Source organism: Cheilinus undulatus, linkage group 15, assembly GCF_018320785.1.
Source record: "Cheilinus undulatus linkage group 15, ASM1832078v1, whole genome shotgun sequence".
NCBI classification, from domain to species: Eukaryota; Metazoa; Chordata; class Actinopteri; order Labriformes; family Labridae; genus Cheilinus; species Cheilinus undulatus.
Genome location: NC_054879.1, coordinates 4,156,780 through 4,175,298, shown reverse-complemented (window position 1 = coordinate 4,175,298; position 18,519 = coordinate 4,156,780). Strand labels below are relative to the sequence as shown.

At 37.5% G+C, this 18,519-nt stretch overlaps 1 protein-coding gene across 1 annotated transcript in view; it reads left to right on the top strand.

The window, feature by feature from the left end:
* lrp1bb (low density lipoprotein receptor-related protein 1Bb) overlaps positions 1–18,519 on the top strand; it is a 245,433-nt gene that overhangs the window by 132,530 nt on the left and 94,384 nt on the right. The window contains exons 40-43 of the mRNA XM_041807111.1: positions 2,552–2,741; positions 7,894–8,098; positions 12,464–12,656; positions 18,184–18,309. Of these exons, the coding sequence (XP_041663045.1) occupies positions 2,552–2,741; positions 7,894–8,098; positions 12,464–12,656; positions 18,184–18,309 (714 nt within the window). The remainder of the gene's footprint in view (positions 1–2,551; positions 2,742–7,893; positions 8,099–12,463; positions 12,657–18,183; positions 18,310–18,519) is intronic.

Below are 18,519 nucleotides of genomic sequence, written 5' to 3'. Positions count from 1 at the left end.
CCATTTTTATGGTGAGTCATCGCAAAGGTTTTTGAAGTTATTTAAATACAGGTCTGCTAATGTTTGGGCTATGAGGTGAATCAGCTGATCATCAGTACCTGACATCGCTCAGATGGACGCTGTGAAGCGAAGGATTTCTCATTCACTAAGGTCGGCCACACACTAGACTTTTTTTTTAATCTTAAACTATTTTAAAACTGTGGGAGACCACAGACATAAGGACAATTTCAGACGATTTTTCATCTTTAATCCTCTGAACGCACGCACTAGACAGCTCAGCCAGATTGTCAGATTGCTGGAGACCACACACCTGCCGACCTGCCTGCGACCTCACATGATCACGTGACTTCAGAAAAAACAAATGAACATGGATGTCTGTCGATACCATCTTGCTGTCCCTCCACAACAGAGTGCCCTGCAGTAAAAATCATAAAACATGGAAAAGACTCAGGATGAAATCCTGGCTGGAATTAAGATACAGTTATGTTTATCGTCGTGAACAGTGAAAGTACATATGATCCGTCTGGTGACGCTACCCCGTCTGCTCGCTCTCATTGGTTGTTGTAGGTACTCCATCAGCTACACTACAACCTAGAATCATAAATATCAAACATGTTTGATATTTATGATTCAGGGTCTGGGAAGCTACAACCTGATTTGGAGCAGTAAATTAATCGGGTTGACACCAAACACTTGCAGACTACTCAGACAAATAATCGTTTGTGATGACGCTCAAGTCGGGATACGCCCCCACAATTGTTGGGGGAGTCAAATCTTGCCTAAAATCGGGCTTAAAATCCTGTAGTGTGTGGCCGGCCTTAGTTGTGCCTCCACTCTCCTCCTGTCTCTTCCTTGCATCTCTCTTTCAGTTCCTCGCTGGGTGGAGCTAAGATGCGAGGAAATGACACGAACGTAGGAAGGAAGGATACCAAAATCTGAAATGAGAAAAACCTCTAGACTTGCCACACTACTGTGCCTTGCCACACCATTTGAGAACCACTGCTGTGTACAACTGCTCCAGGATACTTTGACCTTTATTGCCAGTTAGCTTTTTGTTTGTGAGGGAAAGCTCTGCATCCATTTGGATCATACTCCTTTTGTTTAAACACCACCTTCAGGCATCTTCTGATCCTGCACTCTACATAAAACATAAAACCAAGACTCTTTTATGTCCCTCTGAAACTTTCTTCCTGCATTCTGTCATTGGAGAAAGGTGAAGATGTTAATCATCCATATTTCCCTAATTAAACTCCATGTCCCCCATTAATTACTCCCTCGCCCCGCCAAAAAATTGTGAGGAACTCCAAGCTGCCAGACGGCTTTTATTGCAAACTATTAATTAGTGATCGGCTGACTCAGGTAGTGTGTAAAGTATTCTACAACATGCTTTATGGGGTTTTAGATAACGGTATAGAGCCAAGTACTCTATCATTGTCCACATGTTCACCATTAAGGCAAATTAAGCCCTGCATGGACAGATAAAGAACATTTTAGAAACACAAACAATGGGATTAGGCCAGAGATAATTCTAGATTGTGGGTTTATTTCTGTAAACTAATGGACCTGCAAAGGGAGGTGTTACAGAGATGAAGCATGCACAAACAACCTTATTTATTCAGGAATTTTTTTCAAACCTTTCACAAACACAATTTCATATTTTGTTGTTTAGATTTATTATTTCACAGCGTAAGGTCTGGGATCTTTTCAGCTATCTTGAATTTTGGTATTTGAATTTATCCCTACAATAAGGTATTATCTTGTTCTTCTTAAAAGTGGGACTAATGATTTCTAAATTTGGTTTTAAAGTCGTGATTTTTTTCTACAAGGGGACATTTGTGTTTGAAATGTGACATCTTTTATAGAAGCTTTTTCCTCTTGCATGTTGGTCACATATTATTCAAAACAGCGGTGTTTGCAGTTTAATGTTTGTGGTTGTTGTCTTAAATTTTCCACTCCCACAATGCAAACCTCACACAGAGGCTTCACTCATCTAGATGTACTGGACATATATTGGTCCCGTAAGAGCAGTAGTCATATATATGTACATGAGCCTGCACCACTGCGGTTATTCAAACCCACATCTTTTAGATTGATGCATGTAATAATAAAAACCAGGGAGGTCATATGTATGAAGTAATTCCAGAAATGTATGCTTAAAAAACATCAGAAAAAATAATCAAGCATGAATACAGTCAGAGTTTCACTGTCTGTCGCACTCCAAACCAACCACAGAGGCTGCAAAGGTCCTCTCATGTTTTGTGTTTAGGAAATTGGTTTCCCATGAAAACATGTTCAATCCTCAACAAATTGCAGTCTGCTTTGTGTTGTGGGACTTGAAGTTGTTTCTCTGTCAGTGGCAAGTGAAACAGTCTCCAGATTAAACACACTGGGGACTTGTTTTTTTTTAAAATTATTTTCAGAGTTACTTGACTGTGGGGCTGCACAATATGATATCATTATCTTCTTCACAGTTGTATTTTTGTTCAAATGTGTGTGAGATGTTGAAATTGAGCTGAACTTGAGCAAAAGCCTGATGTCTCTTTTGTTTTAGATGTGGGTTCTGTTGAGGGCCTGGCCTACCACCGCGCATGGGATACCTTATACTGGACAAGCTCCACTACCTCCACCATCACCAGGCAAACCCTGGACGAGAAACGAGTGGGCGCTTTCATTCGGCAGGCTGTTGTTACTCTCTCAGAGGAAGACCATCCACATGTCCTGGCACTGGATGAGTGCCAAAAGTCAGTAGCTCTCTATTTTTCCTTCTCATTCAGCTCCATTCAAAGAGCTTTATATCCATGAAAAACATGTTAGCATTCCCATCGTGAGTTATATGTTTTCTACAATAACAGAAAAAACTGATTACAGTTTTATAAATGTATATATCAAAAATCTGGTGTTAGCTTTAAAAATTTAGGCTTGAAATTGAAGGTTTTCATGAATATTCATGGATTAGTAGATGTCTGAGGCTATTTTCTGGTCACAACAGCTCAGCACTTTACCTATCAGGTATGGATGTTTTTGTGTGTTGTTCATCCAGATATTTTTATTATTATTATTATTATTATTATATTTTTTACTGAAGATACCTGGGAAGAACTTGTCTCTGATGTCCTTTTACCATAGACCAAACACTGATAGTGTTTATTTCTCAACTCAAAATATACACACATAAGGAAGCTTTAAAATAAATGAGACCTAAAGTTTTTACAGGACTGCTTTCAAAATAACCAAAATCACATTTTCCAAGTAATGAAAGATTTTATTTTATTTTTTTAAATAATGGTACTTCTACAAAGTGCAATAGTGCTGCAGTTGTAAACTAAAAGGCCTCTCATAGGAATTTTTTAAACCTTTCAAGTACTTATTAATACAAAAATAACTGAAGCCTCACAGAGAGGCAGAACCAGCTTTTGTACCCGCTAATAGCTTCTGTTTTTCACTGTATCCACTAAAGAATTTGAGCTAAATATATGCCACAGGTCAAGTGGCACATCAGTGGTTGTAGACTAAGATCTCGACACCACAATAACAGAATGAGACAGAAGAAAAACACACATTTGAACCGAGAACTTCTTGGTGCAGAGGCACGCAGTGAAACATTCTTGTTGGCACATTAGATGATTCTGTGCGACTTTAAGACGAAAAAAAAGGAAAAATGCAATTACTACACACTTGTGTCTCTGCTGTTGTTACAATATTACATGAAACACATTATTATCAGAAAAATAATATGTCTGGAAATCAGTCGCTGGTTAATTATAGCTGAGAGAAGTCGTTCTGTATGGCATTCCTGTGTAAATCAATGCCATATCAGTAATATATCAGTAAATTTGAACATTCTATTTTTGTTTTTATTAACCACAAATTTCAACAGCATCTCACATTGAATCAAACTATGAGTTTCACACCACAAGTTCTTCAAGATGTAGTCTAAAATTTTAGGGAGCAATTCATTCAGTGCAAGGGATTAGGATGACACAGAGATGTGTGGATATTACTGAGCAATAAGTACATCACAGTTGTTTATTTGAGGCAGCACCGGTCTGTTATTAGACACTGCAGCTTTCTTTACACTCTTTTACAACAAAAGTGAATCATACCAGGACCAGGATTGCTTTTATTTTCATCCTGTCAGCTTGGTTAAAGACAACCCCTCCATCATCCTTATGAGCTCGCTCTCTCCCTTTCAAAAGAAATGACAAAACACTACAAATACTAGGGATATGCATGGTTAATGGTAAAATGGTTAAAATCGTGTATTGAATTAGCCAGAGTGGGATTAACTAGTCAGTTAAAACTAATAACCTATAACTTTTTTTAAACACAGGCTTGAAATCCTGGTCTATAATGCTCTTTTAAACTGTAATGAACCTCCTGCCACTAGAGGCCACTGTAGCTTCAGTTAATGGCTGCTGCCTTCCTCTCTTGCACTTCACTGGTTGTAAATATGGGAAGCATGGCGGTGGCTTAGCGGTTAGCGTGTTGTAGGAAGACCTCAGTACGACAGTTTTCTAAAGTAGTAAATGGAAATAAAGTGGTATGTAGGCTGTCGAGGGTTGAGCTCATGTATGACTACTCTCCCGATATGAAGAGGCCACATATCAAAGCACAATATTATTTCTGCAAAGAAGAACAAAAGCGGGCTGCGCTAGCTTTAAATACTAGCCACGCTATAGAGAGTATATCAGGCTAACATCACACCGGCTATCACAATGACCCTAATGAGGAATTTGGCTGATTTCTAGGGTTTTCTCCTCTTTATATTCGGTTACTATTCGGTTAAATGAAATGTAAATGAGCGTCTAGCCGAATAGGCGCTCAAGAACATCCTTACCAAATACTAGAGAAACGTCTACCTATGGTTCTCCTGCTCTATCTGACAGCATGATTAAATATCTTGGACAACTTTTGTGCTAAAAAGCAAAATGTGCAATGCCCTGCGTAACATTTTTTTTCATTGTGCAGTAACAGTTTACAGATAAATGGCTGCGGTAATAGACAAGAGTATATCACATACAGTCATGTAGTACTCAAGACCACACTATCTGAGACCAGGACTTGCCCAAGACCAGAGTGCACGGAGACCAAGACAAGACCAAGACTTTTGGGGATAAAGACAGAGACAAGGCCAAGACCATAAAAATCAATTTTTGAAAACATGACAAGGTTGAACAGTTAAAGATCATCTCTCTTTAATTTTAGTTTTCTTTTTAATAAGTTTGACAGATAAAAACAAGGTCTCTGCAACTCTTTTAAAGCACAACATGCAAAAATCTCAAGTCTTAACAAGTTTGTTCAACTAACTTCTTGAAAAAATAAAAAAGTTAATGAAAAGTCCAGACTTGTTTTAAATATTCAAAATGAGATGTTTATCTAGATTCATCAGGTGTATGAGGCCTAAAGTAAGTTGTTCAGAGGTATTTCTGACTAGAAATAAGATGGACTGATGTCTGAGTTTCTGCAGCTGTTTTAGCAAGTTGTTTTAGCAAGTGCTTCTCCTTATTATCACATTAATGAATTCAAAGAATAGCAGATCAGGGCTAGTCTGGACCGGTCTTGATGCTCTTGAAAAAATGCTCTTGAGTCCGAGACAAGACCAAGACATTCAAAATGTGGTCTTGAGACCGGTCTGAAGACCAAGATATATTTGAAGTTGTCCGATATTTCAGCATGCAGCTCTGATGTTTGATCTTGCACTGTAAATATAAAATTACATTTCAAACTCACCACTGCTCCTCAAATACTGCTGCTCAGATTTTTGAAAACAAAATTATTTTGCTTTCTGGTGGGAGATGTGCCGAAGTATTCTAAAACTTTACATGTCCTTAAGGGATGAATGGCGTTCTGGTTTGCCTTGTTGTTTGGTTGGGTCTTGCCCACGAATTGAATAGTTTTATTTTTTGGTTTTGTGTCTGAAGGCTCTGTAGTTCTCTCTCTATTTAGGGGAAGCTTTCTCTACACCCAACCCCCCCTTCTCTCTAAAGTTAGAGTGAGTTAAATAGGCCTAAGTGTAATCAAATTCTAAAATCATATTTGTTTTGAAAGGTAGTTTTTTTTTTATCTGTGTTCTTTTGTTGCATCATCACCCTTAAGCACAGGATTGCTTATCTTTGGAATGCTGACAACACTACACTGTGTAGAAGTTTAATTTTCATGATTGTAACCCTGCACACAGGTGTGGTTTATGATCCCAGAGTATGACAACATGGCAGCATTCAGGCATCTAAAGAATATTAAACACTCTGTGTTACCTTAAAAATAGAGATGTGTTCAGCATACTATCTAAGATGTCAGCTGGGATGCATTTCAAAGAGATTCTTCAAGGAAAGTCTTTAAATTATTCCACTATTTTTTGACAAATAGATGATATTACATTTAAATAATTAAACACACATCAATAATTTGCTGCATTATATTGATTCTTTTTTATTTTGGTTGTAAGGTCTTTTCTTTACCTGCCTATAAATCTAGCCATGAATCACACTGTTGTTGTGCTGCCCCAGGTAAAAAGAGCTCTAGCATTCACAGACTGTCTGCCCACTGCAACAGAAGAAATGCAGAATAATGGAATTGCCTCCTTCAGGACCTTAGAACAGCAACATCAATACAGGCGTTTTAAGTTTGTGCTGTGCTTGCTTTAAACCTTCCTTTTGCCTTGAGTATAAGATTACCATTATCATACTATGTTAGTTTAGTTTTTGAACAAGTTATTCATAAAAAGGGACATATTTCAATTATCTTTCATTTTTTAGAACATAATATACCCATAAAGTCTGGGGTGGTTTGTTCAGTGCTTCTCAAACATTGATATGTAACTACAATAGGAGATTTTTTTCCCAATAAAATGTATTAGTTCCTCAAAATGTTTCTTCTTTATCGTTGTGTTTAAAGTGCAAGCTGGGTCTACTTCTACAAGTCTTTCATTGTCACAGGGGGCATTTGAACTGTTCAGGGTTAAGTGTTATGATCTGCTCTAAGCTGCATACATCACCTTTTGAATATGTAATGCGCTGGGTTTATTTCTCTTCTTTTTTTAAAAAATAGTTCAGGGTTTGGGGGTTTCTACTGTTGTTCAGAAAAGTACACTTCAGTATTCTTATCACATCCAGTTCAGATTTAACACTTCCATATTCATAAATAGAAAAGGGGTACTGTGAGAGTCTGAAAAGAGTGAGTATCTCTTTCTTCCTTTTATACTTACTAAATTAATTTCTTGACCCCAGACTACATCCTTGGTTGGCAATTTGGCACAAGATCCATCCCACTCCAGAATCCCTGATAATTAGAATTCATACTCAAGTATCTCATTTGCAGTCCCTGGTTGTGACTCTTGACCAGAAACCTTTTCATCGCACTAAAGTGAACTTCTATAACTTCTTCATAAAATGAAGTTAGAGGCCTGGAGCTGATTACATTTTTTCATGGAATATGAAGCACAGTCAACTAATCTCTCAGTGTGCAAGGAGCTTACAAACCCATATAAACATTGGTATGAGCCATACTTAGCCAGTACCTGGTTTTATTTACATTTTAATTGTGTGAAATATGGACACATGCACTCTGTCTTGCAACCTATAAGCTAATTTGTTTTTAAATTAAACTGAGCAACAAAAAAATGAAAATGAGGAGTAGTGCAGGTCCCCTATGGCATTACGTAGTTAAGACTTAGGCCCAAGTAAATATAAATCAGAGAATCTGATTGATTTTGATTGTACATCTCTTGTTAAAGTGATCCCTCCAGCATCCTGCAGTACAGTTTTATAGTGATGGCATGGTTGTGAATTTTAAAAGTACTTGGTTAAAAATGGCATGAGTCATTTGTAGTTGCCATTTTATTCAGAAAAAGTTAAGTGTAGGCATAAAATCTTCAGTTTCCATCTTCTATTTCAGCCTTATGTTTTGGACAAACTGGAATGAGCAGAGACCGAGCATCATGAGATCGACCTTGGCAGGGAAGAACATGAGGATTATCATCAGCTCTGATATCCTGACGCCCAATGGCCTGACTATTGACCACAAAGCAGAGAAGCTATACTTTTCCGATGGAACCCTTGGCAAAATTGAGAGATGTGACTATGATGGTTCCAGCAGACATGTGAGTATTTAATTTCTACCATTTTCACTTTGTTTTGTGTCAATCTTTTTGAAATTCATGCTAGTCCAAGGAATGTCTCTGAAGGACACCCTAATGTGATAAGATTTTGTTGTACACATTTTTCTCTCATTTTAAAGATCTTTTTTTTTTTCTTGCAAACTATCCATAACACAGGTGACAGGAGTAGAAGGTCAGATTAATCTACCCAGTGAAACCTTTTTGTTCTTTCTCCTATTTAATCTTCCTCATTGATCTCTGAAGCACAATCCCCAATAAAGCAAATAGGCCCTAAAATACCACTTGATTTTGACGCTGATAATTCATCTCTGACATTACAGATGGTATATATGGTATATAAAACTCAGTAAGGGCTTTTTTCCCATTTTGTCCTTGGGAGGGTACAGAAAAATAAAACACTGTCTAACTGGATATACTGTAGGCCTTCTGTTTTCCCTTATGTAAAGATTACAGCGCAAGATGGGCTTTAATGCTATGGATTTCAGTTTTTGCTTGACATGACCACTGCGGCTCAGCACCTTGGCCCATCTCAATTAGTTACCCATATGTTTGCTGAGCCGGGTCACAGAGCTCAGTAAGCCTTCACCTTGGGGTCCTCACCTGCCCTTGCTGCTCTCTAGTCCTGCTAATGAAGGCTTTGCAGTGAGACTGCTCTGGGTGCAGAATTTCCAATCCAATTAAAATGTGTAAATTAAATTGAGCTGGTTGTCATGTTCAGCACTGAACTAAACTGTGATTCTGAAAATCATAATACAACCGGTCCAAAAAACACAAGAAACATAGCAGTGGGGATGGGGGCTTCAGGCTGTTTTTCACTGTAGTCTCTTCTGATTTAATTTCTTTATACTAACTTGATTGGTTTTAACAAGCACATTTTTAAAGATCTATCTTTTATATTCCCTATCTGGCTTCAAAACTTTGTATCTGCTATAATTGGCCTATAATGAAGATAGATACTTAAAACAAAACAAATCTTTTCTGTTCAGGAATGCAAGTAAATAACTATAATTTGACATATTAATCAAGAAATATTGATTTACTTTACTATTTTTTCAGTTTTTTTGTAAATCAGTAAATTTGAAAATTCATGGATAACAATAATAATGATATTTTAGCATTAAAAATATCATTTGGGTTAAAGAGCTTCTACATATTGGTGTATCAATTACCAATGCTGCTAATTTAGGGCAGCTGTGGCATAAACCTTACTTTGGTTAGGGTGGTCTAATAAATTTGTAAGCATCGTACATGTAAACAGAACAAAATTGTTGGCACCCTTCTGTTAAAGAAAGAAAAACCCACACAGTGGTCACTAAGCTAACTTGAAACTGACAAAAATAATAATCAATAAAAATGTACTGAAAATTAACTAATGAAAATTAGACATTAACTTGTGTTTAAACAGAATCATTTTAAAAACAAAAAATGAAAATGGTCTGGACAAAATTGATGGTATGCAGTGAAAAGATAACTTGACGATAGGGTCATGTTAAACTAGATCTTCAAACTTGTAATCGGTCAGTCTTTCTCTTTAAACGGTGAAGAGTAGTCACTGTGCTGTTTGGTATCATGGTGTGTACCACACTGAACATGGAGCACAGAAAGCTAAGGAGACAGTTGTCCCAGGAGATTAGTAAGAAAGTGATAGATGAGCATGTTAAAGGTAAAGGATATAATACCATCTCCAAGTAGTTTGATATTCCTGGGACTACTTCCATATAATTCAGAAGTTTAAGGTCCACAGGACTGGAGTCAGCCTCCCTGGATGTGGATGCAAAGAGGAAATTTGATGACCAATTGAAGAGACAGATTATACGAATGGTAACCAAAGAGCCCGGAAAAACTTCCAAAGAGTTTACAGGTGAACTCCAAGGTCAAGGTACATTAGTGTCAGAAACCAGCATCCGTTGCTGTTTGAGCCAACGTGGACTTAATGGGAGACAAAGAAGACTACTGTTGAAAGCAAGTCATAAAAAAGCCAGGCTAGAATTTGCCAAAATGCATACTGACGAGCCACAAAGCTTCTGGGAGAATGACCTTTGGACAGATGAGACCAAATGGGAGCTTTTTGGTAAGTCACATCAGCTCCGTGTTTACAGACTCAAAAATGAAGCATCCAAAGGAAACAACCCTGTAGCTACCGTGAAACATGGAGGAGGCTCGGTTATGTTCTGGGGTTGCTTTGCTGCATCTGGCACAGGGTGTGTTGAATCTGTGCGGGGTCCAGTGAAATCTCAAGAATATCCAGGCACTCTGGAGCCAGATGTGCTGCCCAGTGTCAGAAAGCTGAGCCCACAGTCTCAGGTCATGGGTCCTCCTACAGGATAATGACCAAAAAAGCCAAGAATGGCTAAGGAGAAAACAATGTACTACTCTGAAGTGGTCCTTAATGAGCCCTGATCTAAGTCCTATTGGACATCTGTGGAAGAAGCTGAAACATGCAGTCTGGAGAAGACACCATTCAAACCAGAGACAGCTGGGACAGTGCTCATGAGGACTGAGCCAAAATACCTGGAACAGGTGCAGAAGTCTCACTGACAGTTACAGAAATCACATGATTGCTGTGATTGCCTCTAAAGGTTGTGCAACAAAATATTAATTAGTTTTTTTCTTTTTAAATTATTCTTTTGAACCACAATTAAATTTAATTTTCAGTCAATTTTTATTTATTATAAGTTTTGTCAGTCCATTTCAGTGTAGGTTTTTCTTTCTTTAACAGAAAGGTAAGAACAATTTTGTCTACTTGTTTACATGCATGGTCCCCCATTCACTAGGGGCCTTGATTCAGTTCCCTTTTATCTTCCATTTTCTCTGTGGATTAAAGGGAGAAACAAGAGAAGTCATCTTAATTTTTATTTAAATACAAAGCTTAATTTTGGGAGAATAATTATGGATGGTTTAAAAAATGATCTTCTGTGTTAAATCGGATAGGCATTTTCATATTGCTGTGTGGGAAAAAAAAAATAAAAATAAAAATCCAGATGCATTTCAGATTCATAGATTATATTTTGTGACCATATCTTTAAATTTTGTGATATTGAGTTGTTTTGTCTTTACCAGCAATCGTAGCTTAGATCTAATATTCTAAAGTATATACAAAGGAACATGTTTTGATAAGAATTAATGAGATGACTGACAGATATTCAGTGCTCTATAACAGTCCTTTTTTGCTTCCTGGCCTCTGCCTGTAGCTCACAGAGAAAAATAGGTGAAGGCTCACACCTACTGGTAAAATAAGTAGCCATATACTGAGGCAGGAGGTTTGATGATTATGCCTATTCAACAGGCTGCTAACAGTCCAATTGCATGCAAGGTGCTGAAGCTATCCTTCTTCACTGCTGCAGTGTCATTACATGCTGACAGCGTGGTTGGTGACAGGAGAGCAGGAGCTGTGGCACAGCTCACTCCCCTGTGCCATTTTGAAAGTGGAGACCTATGTTGTTAATGAAGGCAGAGCTTCACAAAGGGTAGCAGAGTGCATTATAAGGGAAGATGTCAGCAGGCTCAGTGGGGAAAGATGCCCTTTTAACCATGAAGAGAGGGAATATGAATTGAGAGCTGTCTGTGAATGGTTAGTGTCATTTGAGTTCAATGCCTGCCAGGCGTTCTCAAGACATTTTATGTAGCCATGTAAAATAGATGCCCATTGATGTAGTTAAGATAGCAATTGTTGACAAGGCAGTTAAAACTCCTTATTTCAGCTCTGTTAAATAGTGAAACACTAATAAGAATGGATGTAATGTATATTTTCATTTTCCAGAACAGAAGTTCAGTGCAAAGTAATGTGTTGCTGGTTGTACACCTAATGTCTCCCAAATCTAATTTCATATCAATATGTTCCATTCCCATCTGGCGTTCCATCTTTTCCCTTCTGCGTCTTTGTCATTGTCTCTCACTTGCCTGTCGGCCAGTTGTGGCTTCCACATGCTGGGCTCCTTTAATCAACACCTGTCCTATTAATCCCAGTATGGCACAGGGCTAATGTGATGCTGCTTACAAGCCTGTCCCACTTAATTGCCGAGAGTACAAGGCTGCTGGAGTCTCTTACTTCCCCTCCCCCCCACAGGTCCAGCTCACAAGCCAGGAGAATTCTACCAGGAGACATCTGATGGATTTCTGCCACCCTGTCAATGACACTGTCATTTATTCCCTCAACATCTGGGTTAAGCAGTCATGTGGGTGCGGGTGGGAGGATGATGTGTCGATTAATGAGCTAGAACATTATTCTCTATATTAACTCTGCTGGTTCCAGTCGGAATTCTGTTGATTAGAGAAAAAATATGTGTAGTAGGAGTCCTTCTAAAAGAAATCAGTCTTTAATTGAGTGTTTCTCTCTGCAATATTTAGGTCATAGTAAAATCAGGACCTGGGAACTTCTATGGGCTGGCCATCTACGCTGATTACATCTACTGGTCAGACTGGGCTCGGAGGTCTGTGCTGCGTTCTAACAAGTACACTGGCGGTGACACCAAGGTACTGCGAGCAGACATACCCCATCAGCCAATGGGAATTATCGCTGTTGCCAGGGACACAAACAACTGTGAGTATTCAAACATCTGGAGATAAGTTTGGTTTAAAGACAACCGAATCTCATGTTGCAAATATTTTATCATATGTTTGCAAACTGAGGTGCTGGATGGCAAAAAGCTACCGTAACTTCTGTGGGAATTAAAGACAAAGAGAATGAGTTTGTGTGTGCTTTGGACTGAAAGACAGACAGGTTATCAGAAGAAACCATGCTTTCTGCTTCTTTGCACATACTGTATTTGATGCGTGTTTCAGTTATGACATCCTGTTTGATCTTATTTAATTGCTTTAAAAGAATCATCATAATGTGTTCAAATCAACTGGTAGATTAAACGCCTTGAGTCCTTGATACAGGACAACAGTGGAAATAAGCCTTGGCCTGGGCTTTATTGTGGATAGATGATCTGTAACACATGAAATTTGGTGTGACAGAGATGCTGTACATTAAGATTTTATTTGTTGAGTCAAATACAGGTCTGAAATAATTTGCTAGTCTGAACAGTCAGTCCTTAAAGTTCATACTGGTATCAGATCAGTACTCGGTATCGGCCGATACCCAACACCTTGGTATCGGAATCATATCAGAAAGGAAACAATAGTATCAGAATATCCCTATTTGCTACTGTGACCTGCTATTATTCTCAACTTTTTACCCACTTTGTCACAAAGGACATGCAGTTATGTACATCCTATATGGACTGCAACAATCTCAGTGAGGCTTAATCTTGAATGATTTAATATGTTGCAGTTAGGAGGTGAAAAGAGGAACCTGATAAAATGTTTTTTGTTAAATCCATGAATCTCAGATATTTGGAACCAGTTCCAAACTGTTACAATTTCTTGACACTAGAGCCTAATGATCAGTAGCTAAGAGGAAAATAATTCATATTTAAACATTCAGTGCTTTAGGTTAGATAAATACAATCAATTAGTATTTGATATGTTTATGATTACCCAATAGTTGCTTATGTATTGATCCAGTAGTTCATGATGCAGCCTCTCTTTCATTCCATCAGCTTATTAATAATCCATTATGCAATATTTCATGCTTCCAGTCAGGCTAAATGGATATCTATTGAAACTATGATCATTTTCTTGCCCCAGGCTTTCTTTTCTATTTACTGGTCAAGTTTTCAGAAAGACAGTTAATTTAAAGCACAAGAATGAATTCATGTGAGTTACTAATGTAATCTGCCAGGTTTTTATCATTGTATATTTGTACGTATTATTTAATTGGGAGATTTAACCAGACAGTGGCAGAGGGGTTCTGATATTTAATTCTGGTTACTGAATTCTGTCTTTTTTTGCACCTCTCAGCGAGGGTTTTCCTGCGTAGTACCAGCGTCTGCTTACATGCTGGTACAAACCGGATCTTCAAGTAGAATCCAGAGTGCTGCTCCCCATAAAATATTTAATTACTCTTTGTTTAGATGTAGTTTTCTGTTCATGGAGATAATCATACAGTCCCTACTAAAAGAGCAAAGACTGCTCATCTTGATGTACTAAAACAGTGCAATGATAAATGAATGTGGTCTTATTTAGAGTGTCTAGAACCTTAAAGAGCCAGAGGTAATAAATAAAAGTAGCTTATGTTGTAAAGGGAGTCTCTAAAGTCTGGTAAGAAGTTTAATTTCCAAGTAGGACAAAGCCAAGTGGGCTTAAGTGTGTCCCAATGGTTGGACTAGAATGCTGAATGTCCTGTTGTTTCTGTTTATGTCATCAAGAAAAATAATCACATCCTACGACCCGCATGGCCACAGCTGCAGCCTCACAGCATAATGTGCAATAACCACACCACGGATGGGTCTGATCAGCTGTTCACCCTTCTGTTATCGGCATCTTTAACCCCTTAAAACCATTTCCTGGTCAGAAATGTCCTCAGTATAAATATTCATATAAGTGGTTTTACCTGAGCAACAGAAAAGGTGAAACATTTTTCCACCCATGAATAAAATACTAATGACTGCAGGGCAAGTAACAACACGGGGTCTCCAGTGGGCATGGCTGCCTCTTAACTCTTGAACTTGATGTCACATCTTTTTGCTTCTTTTCTTTCTATATTTGCAGGACTCTTACACTTCTATCAAAGTTTCGGTCCTGCTTTGTTGTGCATGAATGTGAAATACATAAATTCCACAGAGCTAAAATGTCTTTTTTGCTGTGGACAACATTGAAAGGCAAAATATGTAGCATTCTTTCTAATTTCTTACATGTCAAGGAGAAAACTTGTTAGAATAAGAAGAGGCCATTAAAAACAGAATTTCCTTCTAATCCAGACACTGACCCTTGCACCTTTTTACTCAAAACAAAATGTAAAGCTGATGCTTCAAACTATAATTAGCCTTATTATTACTGGAGAAGCACCAAAATACCACATTTGTTCTCAAGAAAAGTTTCTTAAAGGAGCCTACATGGGTTTCATGGCACATTCTTAAACTGCTTAATTGTTTGCACTTATGTACTTAAGTTGGTGAATGCCAGGTGATCATAAGCTTCTAATTAGCATAGAGAAACACTCCTTTTAGCCTATTTAGGGCTGTTTGAAGGGGGTGGACAGTAACTAGGTACACTTGCTCAAGCTACTGTAATTGAGTCTTATTTTTGTGTTCTTTTCAAAATCAGTACTTTTACAAGGGCATAACGATTTTGGAAAATAATCTAATTAAGATTTTTTCCCCCCAATATTGCAATTATGATTTGATACGCTGTTATTCCTTAATTTTATTTTTTTCCTAAACAAGAGCTGAACAGTTCTTTAAAAGTGTCTAATTCTGATGATTTTGAGTTATATTGCAACTTAGATATGAATAATTGCATTGAAAGGTTTTTGTCATTCTTATATTTGATGAGAAAAAAAAGTACAAAAATGAAGAAGGTAGGATTTTTTGTAGAATGTTCTAAAAAATGGCACCTGAATGATTGCATGATATGCCATGCATAACATCTCTGCTGCAAAAAAAAAACAGAAGTTTAAAACTGCTATTTTGGCACAAATTTCAGGTCAAAGAAAAATTGAACCTTTTGCTATTTTAAAAATTGAAGCAGGCCACATTGCAATTTAATCTAATTTTTGATTAATTGCCCAGCCCTTACTTTTACTTAAGTACATTTTGAGGGAAGTATTGTACTTCACTACTTTTACAATGTCACAATCTTATTTAGCAGATACTTTCATCCAAAGCGATGTGCATCTGACAGGTAGACAGGTGTTCCAGGAGTTAAGGATCTTTCCCAAGGGCCTGAACTGGATTCTGCACTGACTGGGATCTGAACCATTGATTTCACATACCAAAGTCAGTGGTGTAACCCAAAAAGCAGCGAGAGAATGATTCCATATTTCATCCCAAGACAGCTGTTGCATTTGACTTTAAGTTAAGTCACACCTTATAAACTCAGTCTGGTTACAGATTCGTATTGTCTTGTAGTTATTTCACACTAAGCTCATATTTTACTGTATAACCTCCTTTGGTATCAAAAGTAGCTACTCAGTACTTTGAGTCAATTTTAAATGACTTACTTTTTTCTTTCACTTGAGTAAATTTATAGATTGCCACTCTACTTCTACTCAAGTACTTTTATCCCAAATAACTTTACTTTCACTTAAGTACAGTAGTTGTGTATTTTTTCTACCTCTAGTGAACAGACAGAAGACATGCAGGAGTGAGGGCAGAAGAAGAAATACATCGATAGCATCCAGTTTAAAAAACTGTAGAAACAATTGCAATACTTTGACAGTTCTTCAGTGGGTGTAGTCTGACTCCAAATGACAGCAAAAGGGGAAGATTAGTTCTATTCTTAGTGGATATAAGATATGTGCTATAAATGTGATAAAGTGGCAAAAAAGAAACTCAAGAGGAGGACCCAGATGCAAATGCTCTGAACTCTTTAATGAACTAAAATGGCAGAAAAATACAACAAAAGTCCTTTGAAAAAGCACAAATGACCAAAACATACAAAAATCTAAAACTGACCGAAAAAACACAAGAGAATACTGGAGAGGTTTAAACATGCCGGGGATTCACAAAGAACTGACCAGGACATAGAGAAAACACCAAAACTAAATAGACAGAGGGTGATCAGACACAGGGAGACAGATGTGGCTAACGAGACACAGGTGAGGGCAAACGAGACAAAGGTGAAGGCCATCAGGGTGGAGGAAAAAACACAAGGGCAGGATGAAAACCAGAGATCACACACAAGGAAGGCAAACTACAAAATAAAACAGGAAAGACTGAAGAGAAAACTGGAGTTAAGGAAAACAGAAGGCAAGGGACAGAACAAGTTAGCACATAACTAGAAACTAAACTGGGAAACACTCAAGGATGAGGAAACACAGGAAGTAGAAACAAACACAAATAGCTCAGGAAACAGGAGGATATAAAATAGAAAACACTAGAAGCAACTGGGACGAAATGACACCAACACACAATCACCTAAATACAAAATAAAACTAGAAACATGAAAAATACACAAGGAAACCACAGGAAAACGCCAGAAAAAATCAGGAACATAACAAATCAAAATCTGAATCATGACAATAAACATATTTATTGGACAATATCACTGGTTCGATTAGGCTTTCATCAGAATGACATTCGTCATGCTGTAATAAGAAGGGATTATTTTAGATAAGTGTATAATGATTAGAAAAACTCTGAAATACGTGCTGAAGTCATGTTAAAATTTTAAAAATGTGTTGCTAAGATCAAACACTGCATGTTTAAATTTAAATTGATACTTGACTATATTAAGGTCACGTATTTGTGGATAATCTTTAATTATGTAACAGTGTTAAACTGATGAAAATGCAGTAAAATTGAATTGAACATTCTATTTTTTGTGTCATTCTTAATCTTTCATATCTAATTGCTGATCACTTAAAAATTAAACATTATATCCTCATATCAGTACTCAAATGTTGGTAAGCGTTCTCTGGACTGTTTTTAGCTAAGAACAAACTTTAGATGAAAAAAGCTTTGGTGAATGTCGTTTTCTTAAAAGCTGCATGAGAACACATTTCTTAAGAACGGTTGGTGAATGAGGCCCAATGATCCTCAAGGTGCTCCCTGAAAAATATGTTCCTGTAGCTGTTTTCCCCCTGATTTATTATCTGTTATTTCTGTTATTTCCCATTGTTTTAGGTGACTAACTGTGTATTCCCCATTCATAAAGTTGAATTTCTCTTTAGAGAAATTTATGGGGGACATAAACATCAGTTCCCTCAGTTATTAGTATTATCAATTTGGTTTAGTTTGCCCCTTAGTAAGAAAGGGTCAGATTTACAAACTTTTTTTTGGAAAAAAAAAAACACTTTATGAAATGCATCTGATCTTTCTCACGGTACCAAACTTTCTGCCAGGATCTAAGAAAATCTCATCATAACTGTGCAGATAAGAAAGATGGCTTCCCAACTGGAAGGCTTCAAGAGAGAATGTATTAAACATCTCAGACTTTTGCTTTGTAAGAAAGGGTTCCCTGTAGAGATTTTGACTTTTACTCTTTCTGACAGCCTAATCACTTTTGTGTTTTTGTTGTTGAAGGTGAGCTGTCCCCATGTCGACACTTGAACGGAGGCTGCGGCGACCTTTGTCTCCTGACCCCGTATGGGAGGGTCAATTGCACTTGCCGCGGAGAGCGTGTGCTCTTAGAGGACAACAGATGTGTGTGTAAGTCATGAGGGGCTTTGAATTGAATTATGCTGAGTCCACAAATGTTAACCTTTGAACATTCTCAGAACCAGTTATTGATTATAATAGCGCTCTTAATGGATTGGTTATTATAAAGAGGCCATGGTTGGCATTTAAATTCATAGTGTAACCTTGCTACTGTCAACATGATCTAATTTGTGCTGTCTACATGAACCTTTGATATCTTAA